Source organism: Electrophorus electricus, chromosome 2 (assembly GCF_041902795.1).
Source record: "Electrophorus electricus isolate QZ-2024a chromosome 2, ASM4190279v1, whole genome shotgun sequence".
NCBI classification, from domain to species: Eukaryota; Metazoa; Chordata; class Actinopteri; order Gymnotiformes; family Gymnotidae; genus Electrophorus; species Electrophorus electricus.
Window position 1 is genome coordinate 24,366,279 of NC_137498.1, and position 15,431 is coordinate 24,381,709.

Below are 15,431 nucleotides of genomic sequence, written 5' to 3' on the forward strand. Positions count from 1 at the left end.
TGGAAAAGTAAATGATTAGATTTGTGCAAGCACCATGGACAGCTCACACAAGCCTACTCTCACACACAGCAAATCATTTCTCTCACTAAAGTCCGTTATAGACAGATAAACAGTAGTCAAATACTTATACTTAAAAAGAAACGTAAAAATTATCTAAAGATGTATACTACCATTAGGAAATGCAGAAACGAAATGAGGCTGAATGTAGTGAAGAAAAAAACGTAATATCCTTTCAACAATCACACAAATTTGGTTTATTGTTAGGGCGAACTTTTGTTTGCCCTTCCTACGCCTTTAAATGGCGTGTTTTAGATTATGCAGTGGGCGGACCAGTAGCGCTCGTGAGTGGGTCTGCTTGTAGCTCGCATCGAACTGGGATTTGGGATGCTTGGGCTAAGAACGTTTCCTGTCCCGCTGCATTGTAATTAACCTTCTTATCACTCCATCACTTGCAGCTTCCATTAAACAAGGAATTAATATATTTCATCATAACATTTGGGAATCTAAACAGAAGAAGTGTGCTCTCCCCAATTAAAGGTAAATAAATTAAACCTAGTTTTGAAAGGTTTTCCTAGAGCCACTCAGTAGCCTTTGGTGGACAGATTATAATGTGAGACTATAAACTAATAATGTTTTATCTTCTAGCTAATCTGTTAGTATAAAAACATTCGCTGTTTGAGTTTGTTGCATTAGCGTTTATTGTCCGAGTTTGAGCACGTTACGTCGAATGACGTATTCCTAAATTTCCTACGTGAATTAAAAGTATTTTGTTTTGTTTTACCGTAATATATGGAACATTAATCTACATTTGTAATGAAGTATTGCCTACACACACACACACACACACACACACACGCACACACACATATATATATATATATATATATATATATATATATATATATATATATATATATATATATATATATATATAAATATAATTTTTTTTTTTTTTTTTTTTTAAATTCTGTTTACGATTCTCAGGAGAAAATGTGGGGGATTATTTAGTCTGATATCAACTGAGTAGAGGGGGCAAAATGTTTCAGTTCTGTTCTGGTCTGATTGAGTAGCAATTCTCGTGATGCTGCCGCTGCAGTTGAAACCGTCATATTTCGAGTAACCTAGTTGCATTCACCTCGAATATCCCAATATTTATCAACCTCAGGCCAATATTATAAAACACTTCCTTTCATGCCCTTGCAAAAGCGAATAGTCACATATGGCTAATCAGGATTTATGAAAAAATACAGATAATTTGTATGGCCACTTGGGTTTGTTAAATTCCCAATGTCACTTGTACTAATCCGTAGAGGTCCTTTCAGGTAAAATCCACAACGTAATCGCGGACTTTTTTTTCTTCACTGCGAAAACTGGGCTTTACGATTTATTATGTTCTGTGCAAATATGTGCCATTGCGCAATTTGCGTTTTCTGATGTTAAACTGAACCACCGTCTAAAATGAGAACAATCTGTCGGAAAGCGATCGCAGCAGGAGGGCGCACGAGTTATCAAAGGCGTAATGAAATCGTGGGATAAACGATTCTTGCAATAAGTCACCATTTATGAAAGCATATAAAATTATAGTCTGTGGACAATCCGCAGTTCAGTGACATGTTGAACTCTGAACTAAATAATATTGTACATTAAAACATCTAAATAATACTGAACCAGGATAATGAACTTTAATGAAAATTTCTCAAATTAATGTGATTAATGTATTTTTTCTAAAATGTCAATACTTGGATATTTGTGCAGCTGTTTAGGGCACAGTGGTAACATACGCTTTAATTCTTCTTTTCAGATGCCTTGTAACCAGCATTTTATCTTGCCCTAATTTAAACAAGTTTGGAAATGTTATCTCTGTTCTCTTCATTTGATGCATATCATTTGAAACTAGATAGCCTAGTGTTATGTTTCTAATAAATCCACCTGGTGATGGTAGGGGGATAGTAGGACAGTGGTTGTGATGTGCTGTGTATGCGTGTCAGGTTTCAGACATACTCTTAGCAGCAGAGAGCTGCCACACAACATTTAACTGAATCCACTCTCAGATGACAGCTGTCCCATCAAGGTGTACACTATGTCTTCCAAATAATTTGCGTATTCTGCTCTTGCTATTTACATTTTTCAAAATGGAGTACTGGCTTACCACTGTCATATGAAGAAGGCCTAGTGATGTTAAAGGAGACACTATGCATCATTGCTGGTATCAGTTATCTGAGCTCAATAGCTCCCTGCCAGGGAGAGATTAACTATTCAGGGCAGGTGGTTAAAGCAGCTATTGTGTTCCACTGCTGTAGAACTTCTACAATTGGGGAGGGTATTGTCTACTGGAACACCAAGCCAAAGCAACAGCAAGGGCAGAAAGGGATGAAATTATACACACGTACAGGTTCTCAGAGGGATTCACCTGATCAGCCTCTGTGTGCTGTAAATATTTAGGTATTGTGGCAAGGGAAATACAGAATATAACTGCCCTTATGTCTTAATTCACAAATAAGACACTCAAGAGAGTGCTTTTCTTTGCAGGATGTTTCAATGATATAATGCTACTTTTAAATTATTTTAAATTAATTGAACCCCTGTGGAAATTGGACCAGAAAAACCAGCACTTGATCTGTCTACAATGGACTTTTAATGGATCTAAAAATCAGTCAGCTATAATGTGTTAATGTAAACTATTAAACTGTTAACATATATGCTAAGAATGGAGAGCATATATGCTAAGAGTGAAACAACAGAAGCTACTGAAATATGATAGAGAGATAAATAAAGATATAACGTATCAAATGATGTTTAAAAAGAACACAATGTTAACAGTTTAATCAAACACTGAAGACAGAAATTGTCACTCCTATATTCTATTATTTATAATCAGATTATAAATAATATAATAGAATATAAGAGTCACAATTTCTGTCTTCAGTGTTTGATATCCATTAGAGAGGAATGTCTTTGAATCCTCATAACTGAAAATCTTGTAGAGAAATGAGGTACTTCTGTAAAAGAGCGATCTAATGTTTAAGTGAATTGTCTTAGAGTGAATGACATTGAGGACAATTCCTTTTAACACAGAATTAAACTGCTGCTAAACTTGAGTCATCAAAGGGTGAGCAGAATGAGAGAATAAAAAGACCATGTCTTGCAATGCGAAAAAAAATTGCTATTAAGCGATATTAGAAATTTCAATACATGTTCAGAATACACATACTGATATCAAAGAAGATGTCATTAAGCAGCTCAGAACACGCCAACATAACATTCTGGATATGTCAGGCTATATCAAGGTCATTGAGGTCATATGCTAAGATCATTACTTATCCATTAAGAATATATTAATCAATCTTTATTATTTGTTCCTGACAGGTTCATTATAAAAACAACAAATGCTGTACTTTAGCATGTGGCAATATTACAAAGTCAAATCCAGCATGGAGGACCTTCATTATAAATCTGGAAGTTGGTTCAAAGAAATGTCATCAGATAAGCATCTCTAACATTGACAGCACAAGCTGACTAAGTTTCTTTTCTCAACGCGTTCCTGTCATTTGGAATTCACAGCCAGAATGTGGGTTGTTTTTTACTTCTATCTCAGTGGCCTTGCCTTTTTTTTGCCTACACCATTTGCATGAAGAGGATATGCTGACTGTTCAACAATAATCTTGTCATTTTCAGGGAAATCAATTAGAGAATCTGACTGTTGAACCAAGGTAAACTGGATTGTATTCTTTACCTGAGTAACAGTGTGCTGAGAATTGTTTTTATCATGTCTCCCCTCTGCCAACCACATAATGTGTTTTTCCTGCTCTGTACGCTCTTGGGCATGGGCATAGGCCTAGAGTTCACAGGCTCAGAAGGCCAATGGGCCCGATACATACGCTGGGATGCCAGCACAAAAAGCGACCTCACGTTTCAATTCAAAACAGCTATATCTGATGGCCTGATACTCTATTTTGATGATGGAGGCTACTGTGACTTCCTGCTCATGACTATCTCAGAAGGGAAACTGAAGCTTCAGTTTAGTGTGGACTGCGCAGAAACTACAATAACCTCAGAAAAGATGGTCAACGACAGCCGCTGGCACTCTGCTACCATCAGCAGACACAACCTACGAACAGTGCTCAAACTAGATGGGCAGTTCAAAATGGATGAAGTGCGACCACAGAGACAATTCATGAAGATCATCAGTGACCTTTACCTAGGTGGCGTCCCTCAAGACATCCGAACGTCGGCCCTAACGCTCCCAGCAGTTAAGGAGATGCCACCTTTCAAGGGGATTATTACTGACCTGGGATATGGGAATAAGGTGCCCACACATCTGGGGAGCCAAAAGGTCCAGCTCGAGATGGAGGGCTTGTGCACAGAGAACCCCTGTGAAAATGGAGGAAGTTGTATGTTGGTAGATGAGGAGCCTTACTGCGACTGCTCCAAAACTGGATATGTAGGTCGTTACTGTAATGAAGGTAAGAAAATAATCCCGCTGATAAATATCTCTATTAAAATGCTCATAATAGGTTTAGAAATTATCTTATTAATCTTGCCCTCTTTAATATTCTGTATAGAATCTGAACTTTGATGACATTATCAAATGTTAATAAAATATTACAAGCAAACATCTGTCCTCCTGACAGTATACTAAGGAAATGAATCTAGATTCCTAATTTACCTGTGAATCTAAAGCCTATGCAATGGGTTATATATGGTTATATACTGTACAAGCAACATGAGATGATGGGCTGTCTGGAGTCATAAACCCAGTGATTTACCAAGAATGGTTAGTATCTCTTTTTGCATATCTGTGTCCATCAAAGTCCACAAAGTGTTGATCTCTTTCATTCATTACAGCAGTCCTACATTATGATCCATTATATTCTTTTTTAAAAGCTATTTTGCTTTTACATGTTTTGGGATGCTTATCCATCTTGATTGGAGTACATTTTTCTTTGTTCAGGTGAAATGATAATGGTCATTGTTACCAGTGATATCATATTTTCTCCCATCAAATATCTAGATCCTGCACATGTAACACACCATGGAAGGTACATGACCATGTTTGGTTTATCAAGGCCTCTATATTACTTTTTCCATCTTATCTCTTTGTTTCTGAGACAGATCGACTCTTTTATTTCAGCTGGACGGGTTTAAGAGTGATGAGACCTCCCAAGAATTATTTTCAGTACTGACTCACATGCAGCTGCTTGTCTGACTCAGTGATGCTGAATGGACCCTGAACTATTAAGGATTAATGTAATATCTAACTTCATGTAAAGATTTCTTATTCCAACATAATGTTGTCATGTCACAAGCAGTTATTTTGAGTTAAACAAGATCAGACTTTTTTGTATTTAATATGTTACAGTTGTTTGGTGTATAGACATTTGTCATCAATATATACAACTAATGCCACACAAGAGAAAGTTATTGGTGTGAAAAAAGGTTATTGAGCCAAAAATATAAAATATAGTGTTGATGTGTTTAAGAGGTACTGTCAGACTTGAGATCCGACAGTATCTTCCGATCTTTTTAGTCCTTATCATTTTCTATAGTGCCCTCATTGTAGAAGCAATCATCACTGGCTGAGAAAGCAGTCTAATATGAGAAATGTAAGGTCACTGATCTCAGAACAGTAGGGTTAGCTCCTTCTGCTCTGCCTTTCTTGTCTGGCCTGTCCTACAAGATACATGCTGAGCCATCATAGCTTTCCTGTGGCTCATCAGACACCAGTCACACACATGAATGGACATGCCTGATTGCCTGTTAAACTGCAGAGAAGTGGAAATGTCTGGTAATTAGAGAAAAAAAAGGGAGGGTGAATGGGTAGTTTACTGCTGGAAGTGAGGGACAAATAATCATGCAGCATTTGACAGGACAGCAACTGACAGGCTTCTTTTACAATATTGCATGCTTTTGCTAATTTTAAGTATTTGGGTATTGCTAATATTGGCACAGCAGTACAGCAAATCATCTTGGTGTGTCTCAGATAGCTCAAAAATTAATGAAGGCAGCACAGTTGCTGTTTCATATGTCAGGTTGTTAATGAGTGATATTTTCAGTCTGTCTGACCCGAAGAGGGATGAGATGGGTGGCCCTGACCGCAGGAGACTCTTAGAGTATACAGATGGCACAGGATTGCCCCATACAGTCTCACTTACTGTGAGAGAGAGAGAGAGAGAGAGAGAGAGAGAGAGAGAGAGAGAGAGAGAGAGAGAGAGAGAGAGAGAGAGAGAGAGAGAGAGAGAGAGAGAGAGAGAGAGAGAGAGAGACTCACTCACTTTCTCTCTCTCACACACACACATTTAGCCTCATTAAAAGGCTGACTAAAAGTCCTTGAACAACTGGGGCTTCATTGTGATCTGTAATGCATCTTTAAACTGCAGCCAGATTAAAACAATCATTTGGTCATAAAACATGTTCAGTCTGCTCAGCCCATGTGAATCTGCGGAAAGCTGCTGAAGATCACTGAGCTCACATCTTACACATATTTCCTTTTCATACGGGATGCTCAAAGATGTAGAAACGAAGCTAGTGTACTTAACTGAAATCAGAATTTTTGTCAGTCTGTTCTATAAGCACAGTTAGTCGAAAAGATTTCACTTTTTGACAGACCATATGAGGCCTATAAGGCTTTTTTATTCACCTTAAGAACCTAGCTTTTAAATTTTATGGCTTGTTTTTGCACTAAATACCGAAAGGCCAAAAAAGCACACATAAAAGTTAAAAGGCAAAAAAGGCACTCATAAAAATGGTTAAATACCACATTAATATAGTGGACGAGGACTTAACTGATTATTAATAAGTATACATGGAACGATGTCAGATACAGTAATCTTCTTATAAAAGTAGGTCATTTAAAAAGCTAGTGTCTATCAACTCTCGACAGCTGTTTTCAGAAACTATGTTTGAATTTGAGTCCAAAAGCTAAAAAAAAACACCCCCCCCATAAAAAAAAAAAACAGAATAGAGGATTAAAGGATTACATTGTGGTGTGGGAGGGGAGGAGGATCTGTTCTTCTGTCTATCCACTCCTTTTTTTTTTTTTTACTTCTACCTCATTAAATTCTCGCTTTAATATTACGGTAAATACTGTACATTTATTTTATTTACAAACAACAAGTACTAGCCATAGCCAACTATACTACAAAGCCTATATGCCTATATCTCTCTAATGCAAGTGTTACCTTTTATGATATGACATAATTTAATCACATTTGACTCATAATATAAAATGTCTATAACTTCATATTAAAACAGTAATAGTAATAAAATAAATATAAATATAAAAAATAAAGATATCAAAAATCTGGTGAGCCATATGGCATCAATTTGAATGAGCATGGCACCCCTGATGTGAATTCCATCCAATGGTAATTGGATTTATTTATGTAAATAGCAGTCACAACAATCTAGTAAGTAAAAGTGTGAGTAACTCCATGTTTTGGGGCTCTTGCACCTGTTTAATCTCTTGCACCTATTTCCTTGTTACAATTAGTGGTGGCCATTCATATGAATGGCTGAAACCTAACTGATACACGGGTATGAATAATCAGCTGTTGGACATGTACAAGCATGGAACTAAACCATGAAGTAGGTTATAGAACCATACCTTAGGATATTTAAGGTGTCAACTTAATAGCCTGCAATGCACTCTTCAAAGGCTACATTCACCTTATAAGTTTTATTGTTTTAGTAATCAGAAGGTTGTCAGTTCAAGCCCCACTGCTACCAAGTTGCCAATGTTGGGCCCCTGAGCAAGCCCCTTAACCCTCAGTTCCTCAAAAAATTGTTCTCAGTCCTAATTGTAAGTCTCTTTGTATAAAAGTGTCAGCCATAAAATATAAATGTAAATTGTTCAATTCCGATTTTTTGCTGAAATCTGGCTTGACGGTTCACATTAATAATCACAAATGACAAATTTTTGTGATAGAACAGCTGATTTGCTTGTTCAGGTGGTAGTTTTTGCAGAGTGGTCTAATATTATGAATCATTAACATCATATGATAATGAGCACAAATGCAGTATCACTCAAACCATAAAATACACATAGACATTTGTGAATGAAGAAATGTTGCCGTGATGCAATTTACTATCAATGTCATGTTAAATCTGGCGGTAAGGTTTATGAATTTGGCCTAAAATATATCCACCTACAGTTAAGTCATTTTGGAAACTATTTTTAATATGCAAGTTTACTTTTGAATTGTCTCTTGAGAGCTCATCTGCAAGTATTTGAATGTGAAGAAATTGGAGGTGCAAAATTAATAGACATCTTGAAATTATCACACTAGGTGTCTGTGCACACACTGTGTGCACATTTTTAAAAAATGTTTCAGGAAGATTTAAATTTTGTTTTATCAGGAGTTCCTTATCTTTAAAACTGACAACATACCATCAATGTTCCTCTGGTAATCAGTGTGCATTCAGCCTAATCAGTGAGTATTCAGGTTGGATGATTTTTGGCTTTCCATGCACAGAGACCCATTCACAGATTCAACTTATCAAGGTAAAAGAAGAAGGAAAACCTAAAAAATGTAGTACCTGGTACATCCAGTACTGCCACTGGGACACCTTTTCTATCCTCTCTGAAGCTGCAGACCCCACACACATACTCATATACATGAACTTGCACAGAGTGAGTCAATAGCGAAAATAATTCTCATTAGTTCAGAAAATGTCCAAAGATCTGCAAAACTCACAACCCCATAAATCCATGTGGTCTGCTGTGGACAGCTGGTTTAGAAACCTGCTTGGATTTATGCCTTCAAACTGTGTATGTGAGTTATGCTGCAGTATTCCGGACATTAGACATGTTCATCAATGGTAACGGTCTCAGTGTAATAGGATAATTTGAAAGTATCAGAAAATATCTGAATCCCTGAAAGGATGGGACACATGTTGCTAAATTCTTCTTTGGGAGTTTTTGTTAAATCAGCATGCAGAGGGATAACTTTTGTCCCTTGCATGACAAATAACTCAGTAACAAGTTTGACAAATTTTGCATGATAAACCTCATGCAAATTCATGCAGTGTGTCCCTAATATTGCAAATCTGTCTTCTCCCCACCTCACCCCACCCCCTTTTCAATCTTCTGAACAGCAGCCAACCAGAATCCTGGTAAGTTTTCATACACCAAAACATAGCATTACTTCTGTAAATAACCACTTAGCTAAAGTGTGTAAAATAAATTATAATATTCTATTACTGCTAAAATAATTTTCTAGAGTTTGAAAAGTTTATATTGTACACTGACTATAGAGCAAGGGAATACATTTGCTTTTTCTATACCATAAGCTTTTCATGGCATGTTGAAAGGCTTGAACTGCAGTGTGCTGACCATGGTTTGCCTTTGGGCAAAGCATGACTAGTCACAATACCTCAGAGGTACTGGTATTGGTGTGTCTAAGCTTCCTCTCTCTCTTTCAATTGCTTGTGTGTCCTGCACCGACCCATACAAGGTTTTGCACACATGGTGAAGTCTCAACAAGGTATGCTCTTCCTACAGTTTCTCTTATCATCCAGTGTGTTGTTTGTTGTGACCATGCAATGTATCTATATGTAACTTTTTATGATCTTATTCTACTCCTTCCTCCTTAAATGATACAATTTATAGCAAGTTAGGTATGTTTTATTGTTATTATTAATTGGGCAGTAACCCTGTGTAATTATGAAAAAGTTTGTTTTGTTATTAGTTTTTTTAGTCTATAAGATGCTAGAGTGACACTAACTCAACATGCAAAATTTGCAATATAGCTTCAAATAATACATGTCTGAGCAACTGAAAAAGGTTTTGACACTACAGACTTGTTTTGAATAAGTTGTATAAAAACACATGGCCATCTGAGTCACTTTTACAGATGAGTAATTTTACAGTTATTTTAAATTAACCAAAACTAACCAAATTAACCAAAGGTTTGTAATCAAAGGTATAAACATCTTCAAACATCTAGAATTTAAACAACACATACAATTACATTTTCCCATATGTGATAGCAAATTGATTAAGCTTGGAAAAATGTACACGCCTTAGGGTTCAAACTGTGACACACTTCATGTACATGAAGTGTGGCACAGTAAGAGAAATGTGAAGCAGATAAGAGGACTACTATGCATTTAAAGACTAGCCTCTTATGCACAAGGTAGCATGTTTATAATTTAGGTTGTACTTTACATATCTAATTTGGCATCTTTATTCATTACACTTTAGAATTTCTGAAGCTAATTCTTTTTATTTTTCTGCCAGTATAATTTCATTAAAATGAATTTGCCCAGTTTTACGCAACTTAAAAAAATGCTAACAGATAAATCAGTATCAGTGTAACGGCCCGAGTGCTGCAGGACAAGAAGCAGGATTTTCAGACTCCATTGAAGGTGATAGATGTTTATTGTGAAACACAGAAGACAAGGGCACTCACATAAACGGTGTAAATGTAGTACATGCAACATCGTGAAACACAAAACGCTTAATGGGCAACAAAACACATTACAGATCCACATCCACTGACTGACAACATAGCACACACCAGTGTTGGTTTAAATACACAGACAATGCGACGGGCCGAACCACATGACCAGTGGAAAGAGGAGCAGTCTGTGACAGTCAGATCTTGCAAATTTGTTGCAATTCAAATTAGTATTATGCAGATTTATGTATTTTAATGGGAACAATATAATTTTAACCTAAAATATCAAATTTTGTAGGATTACCTAAGAAGTAGCAGCCAGTAAAAACATTACTAATTAATCAATTTCATCATTAAGTGTGGAATTTGTGGCCTTTTCAAACACATAGGTTTGGTCTAGGCCAGTGATTTATATTGCATAAACTTTAAAATATTAATTCTGCTAAAGCACAATATTATCTATTGCAGGAAACATTTTATAAGTGGTTTTGATCTTTTGCATAAAGTTATAAACCACAGTGGATTGTGTCATTAAATCTCTCCTTCACATAATAAGTTTGCCTTAATGCATGTTGCATGTTGAGAAATGCATGTTGCAGGTTGCTCAAAAGTATTGAAACAGACTGTAGCAGCTCCTCATGTGGGCATTGCTTCTTTTGCATACATCATGCTTGCCAGAACATCATACTTTCCAGAAGAAGAAAAATACAGTTTGGCTGAAAATACAGTAGCTCCAAAACAAACACAAAGTAGATTTCAGTTGTTTTATTCCTTTAAATGAATATATTTTTCATACTGTGAGGTTGATGTTGAGAAAGAAAAAATATTTCATCATATAGGTAAGAAGAAAAATTAAGCTAATTGCCAAACTGATTTTCTATTAAGAGGAGCCCTGATTAGGTTAGACCTTGGTGCTGCACCCCATAAGCAGCCAGCCTAATGTTTATTCGCTAAGCAAATTGCAGGAGCCTGCATGCCCCATGGCATGTCTTACTGCATTGTCCTTACCTTGCTCAGTTTTGGGCCTGGAAAAGGACATGGACTCATAATAATAGAAGTGGTGTTTGTTCACAGTATCTTGTATTTGTAAATGTACATTTATATTTTTAAATGTAGGTTTAATTTTTTAAATATAAATATATACTTAGTGAGTGAGTACCGATGTATGTACAGGGTGTACTTTGAGAAAGGTATGAATTACACTAAAATAGTCAGCATTTAAACGTAGGGAAAACATAACTTGCAGGAAATTTGCTTAGAAATGTACTGATGTTGAACCAATTGCAGATGTTCATGACAATATGGGAATAGTTTTTTCAAAATTTTATTTGCATGGGGGCATAAATCACACTAGAATGCATGCCTAGTTTACCTACATTATATACTTTCTCTGAACAATGTTTCTGTCTGTCTCTCTGTCACTGTCTGTCTAATTATCTTCCACGATTGCCTTCCATCTATTCATGTCCTCTTCACTGTTGGACATCTACTCTAATATATCTGTAGGCAGAAACAAAGGTACAGCATACTTTCCTTACTAACTCTATGCTACTCATTATACTGGGCAGTATAATAGGAAGGTTGCTGGTTTAAGCCCCACCACTGCCTAGTTGCCACTGTTGGGCCCCTGAGCAAGGCCCTTAACTCTCAATTGCTCAAGTTGTTCCCAGTCGTAATTGTAAGTCACTTTGGATAAATGTGTCAGGTAAATGTACATGGATATCTCTATTTTTGCTATTGAGAGCTTTGATTGGGCTGGGATCTCCCCCACTACAGGCCATGGGGACAAGATAAACGTGAAAATAAAATTGAAAAATAAAGGATTGTGTAGACACACTGAATTGTAAAACATTGAGAGTTATTCAGGACTAGCCTGTGTTCTGTGAGAGAGGACAGCAATAAGCCTGGCAAAGCACAATAAGGAAAATCAATACATATGCCAACAAATTTTTTTAGTGATCTAACATATATTGTGATACAACTTTATGGTTAGATGAAAATGTTTATATATTCTTTTATTCTTTTGTTATCGAAATATGATGGATGTACACACACACACGTGTGTGTGTGTGTGTGTGTGTGTGTGTGTGTGTGTGTGTGTGTGTGTGTGTGTGTGTGTGTTTTCAGCATGTTCTGTTGCATTTCCTGTAGCTTCAGTTTGAAGTGTAATGCTGACATTTGGGATGTAAAATCTTAATTGAATTTGTAGTAAATGTTATTTGGTCTCATATTCTCTTTTGGTACTTTTTAAAAATGTATTTATTTGCTTTGAAATATGTGGCTGCATTGCACAATGCCCATAGGGGAATCTATGGTCAGTGGGTAATGGAAGACTTTTTCCCCATCCATTATGTCTGGTTAAACTGCAGAATCTAGCTGCTGAAACCACTCTGCGTCACACACTTGTGCTAGTTTTAAGTAGCATATTTTTCTGTTTCCTTAATTTCAAGCTAAAGGGTGAAAGTCAGAGCCAGTGTTATCTAAGACTGCTCCTACAAGGATAACAGATATGGATGGAGGCTAAGCTAACTATACTGATGGGTTAGCGCTATTGCTGGAGAATAAGAGACAGGCTTGTTTTACTTGATGAGAAGCCTGTGTGTGTGTCTGTGTGTCTCTGTGTGTGTGTGTCTGTGTGTGTGTGTGTCTGTGTGTGTGTGTGTGTGTGTGTGTGTGTGTGTGTGTGTGTGTGTGTGTGTGTGTGTGTGTGCATGTGCGTGTGTGAGAGAGAGAGAGAGAGAGAGAGAGAGAAAGAAAGCGAGCGAGCGAGAGGAAGAAAGGGGGAGCAAGAGTGAAGACAGATAGGGAGTGGTGATTAGGAGAGTCAGGAAAAGTTCAGCTCTGGAGTATATAATCTCTATCCTCACACAAGGCTTAGAGCTTTGCCATATAGCTCCAGTCCTGTGGACTAGCTCTCACTAATTATCTCCTTAGAGTTTTTGCCACAGTGCTTTGGTGAAGAGCCATAGAAAATCCAACTCTCAGGAACATGCCATCATTAGTAGACACACATACATGCTACATCTGACACTTAAGGGGGAAAACAGGAATCCCTCATCTTTTCTGAATCCCATAGTCTTTTGACACAACTCTTGGTTAAGTGAACAAATTAACCAAGTCTTAAGCTCACAAATGCTGCTGAATGATTTATTTTATATTTCCCTGCTAATCTCCTGCTAGTTCTTAAGTTCCTGGTAATGCATTATGCTATTAAATATGCTTTTTGCCTGTGTATTGGCTCTTGACTCTTCAGAAATCATTTAAACATGATTGATTTCCTGTCTTGCAGCACCAGTGTGTGCACCAGTGGTTATATAATGTGGCACTGCACAGTCAGACTACAGTTTAAACAATCACTGAATGTCAAGGCCAGTATAAACCCCTTAGCCTAAACATGACATTTTTGTATGTATGAGTTGTGAAAGTCAGACCCCTGGGGCACTGCAGCACTGCATAATTTAGTCATTTAAATGCATCTAATTCAATACAGGACATAATTGTAAAAGCACTAAACCAAGTAGTGCTGATCCCTTTCTTTGAGCTCAGTTTACATTAGTTTGAAATTATTATTTATAATTGTAGATATTACAGTGGTCAAACCTGTGGTTAAGCCTTGCCTTTATGATTGTGCCTTTTTTGGGGATATGTTGGTGAATGAATGTTCATGGGGTTTTCTCTTTTAATCCTGAAAGACAACTAGTCAACTGTCCATGTCAATCTTCTGACCATTGATTTTTCTTCTGCATCCACACTTCCTCTTTTTCACAAGTTCCCATTGATGGGCTTAAGTTTCAGTCATTTCCCATAAAATGTCTCTCTCTGGTGACCTCCTAACCCCATTACTAAGCTTTATGGCACATGGGGATGCATGTCATTATGTCAAAGCTCAATATATGAATCCTATATGTAAACAAGGTATAACTAGGTTTTTACAGTTGGATGTGTATAGTTACAGGTTTTTTAATCATTATTGCAATATTAGCCTTTGCATCACAGATACCTTAAAATGATACAAATGAGTTGGAATATGTAATGAGAGAGAGAGAGAGAGAGAGAGAGAGAGAGAGAGAGAGAGAGAGAGAGAGAGAGAGAGAGAGAGAAACATTGAATAGTTGGGATGACATGGATGGACAGAAAGTGGACTGAATCAAAAGGGATACCTTTGCATAAGCATAAGCTGTTCAGCATGCATATTTGCTCCTACCGGCTGAGATAGTGTGCAGATTAGATGCTAATGGAAGCCAGGCTTTAGTGTTTCATGGATCTCACTGCTGCTCAGAAAAGATAATTCAGTAGTGACCAGCACTGGGCTTATGAGCACACAGCAGAGTGCTTATAGAGCCTGTAACATCCACATTCTGAAATTTCACTAACATTGTCTTTTGCTTCCCTCTGTCATGCATGTGTAGGTCATGTGAAAAACATCAGACTTCTTTAGCCAGGTTGTCAACATGGAAACCCTGTTTCAAGATTCATGAAGAGGGATCTTTAATTCATGATGTTAGAAAAGTATCCCAGTTGAATTGACTAACCAAATTCTATCAGTAAAGGGAAGGATTTTCACCCTTCAGTTTCCTTCACCAATAATTCCACTTCTTTCCTCTCCTCCATTAACCTCTGCTCTTTCACACTAGCATTATGTAATCTATTCTGACAGTTATAATAATTGTTTACCTTTACAGAGCAGATTTAACTTTTTCCATTTGACATTTTTTACTGGCTTCATTTTTCCACTCTTGTGAAAATCCTCCTGAATCAGACATACAAAAGCTCATAATTTTAACTGCACTTGAATGAAAGCCTGCTGAGACTATAATGTTCATTTATACTGTGATCAGTAATTGATCTGTAATCACAGAGTCAACAGACTCACAGTAGGTTTTAATGTGACAGTGCACTGATTGAATGTGAGAGTGCATTGATGTGAATTCAGGAACAGCTCATTTCTTAAATGCACAACAGCAATGCATAAAATATTGATTCAAGTGGAAATACACTCATAGGTTGTGATAAAGCATTTTTTTGTTTATCACG

The 15,431-nt window shown here is 36.9% G+C and overlaps 1 protein-coding gene across 18 annotated transcripts in view; it reads left to right on the forward strand.

Annotated features, from left to right (window-relative positions):
• Positions 1-394: 394 nt before the first annotated feature.
• Positions 395-15,431, forward strand: part of nrxn3b (neurexin 3b) — a 163,910-nt gene continuing 148,873 nt past the window's right edge. For 17 of the 18 annotated variants that reach the window (XR_014116957.1, XR_014116972.1, XR_014116974.1 and 14 more), the window contains exons 1-4: positions 395-537; positions 3,367-4,463; positions 9,094-9,111; positions 9,453-9,482. Coding sequence is in view for 15 of the 18 variants with exons in the window: in XM_035529387.2 (XP_035385280.1) it covers positions 3,767-4,463; positions 9,094-9,111; positions 9,453-9,482 (745 nt within the window). In the remaining 3 variants the exon portion in view is untranslated. The remainder of the gene's footprint in view (positions 538-3,366; positions 4,464-9,093; positions 9,112-9,452; positions 9,483-15,431) is intronic. The other variant, XM_035529388.2, reaches the window with a different exon arrangement.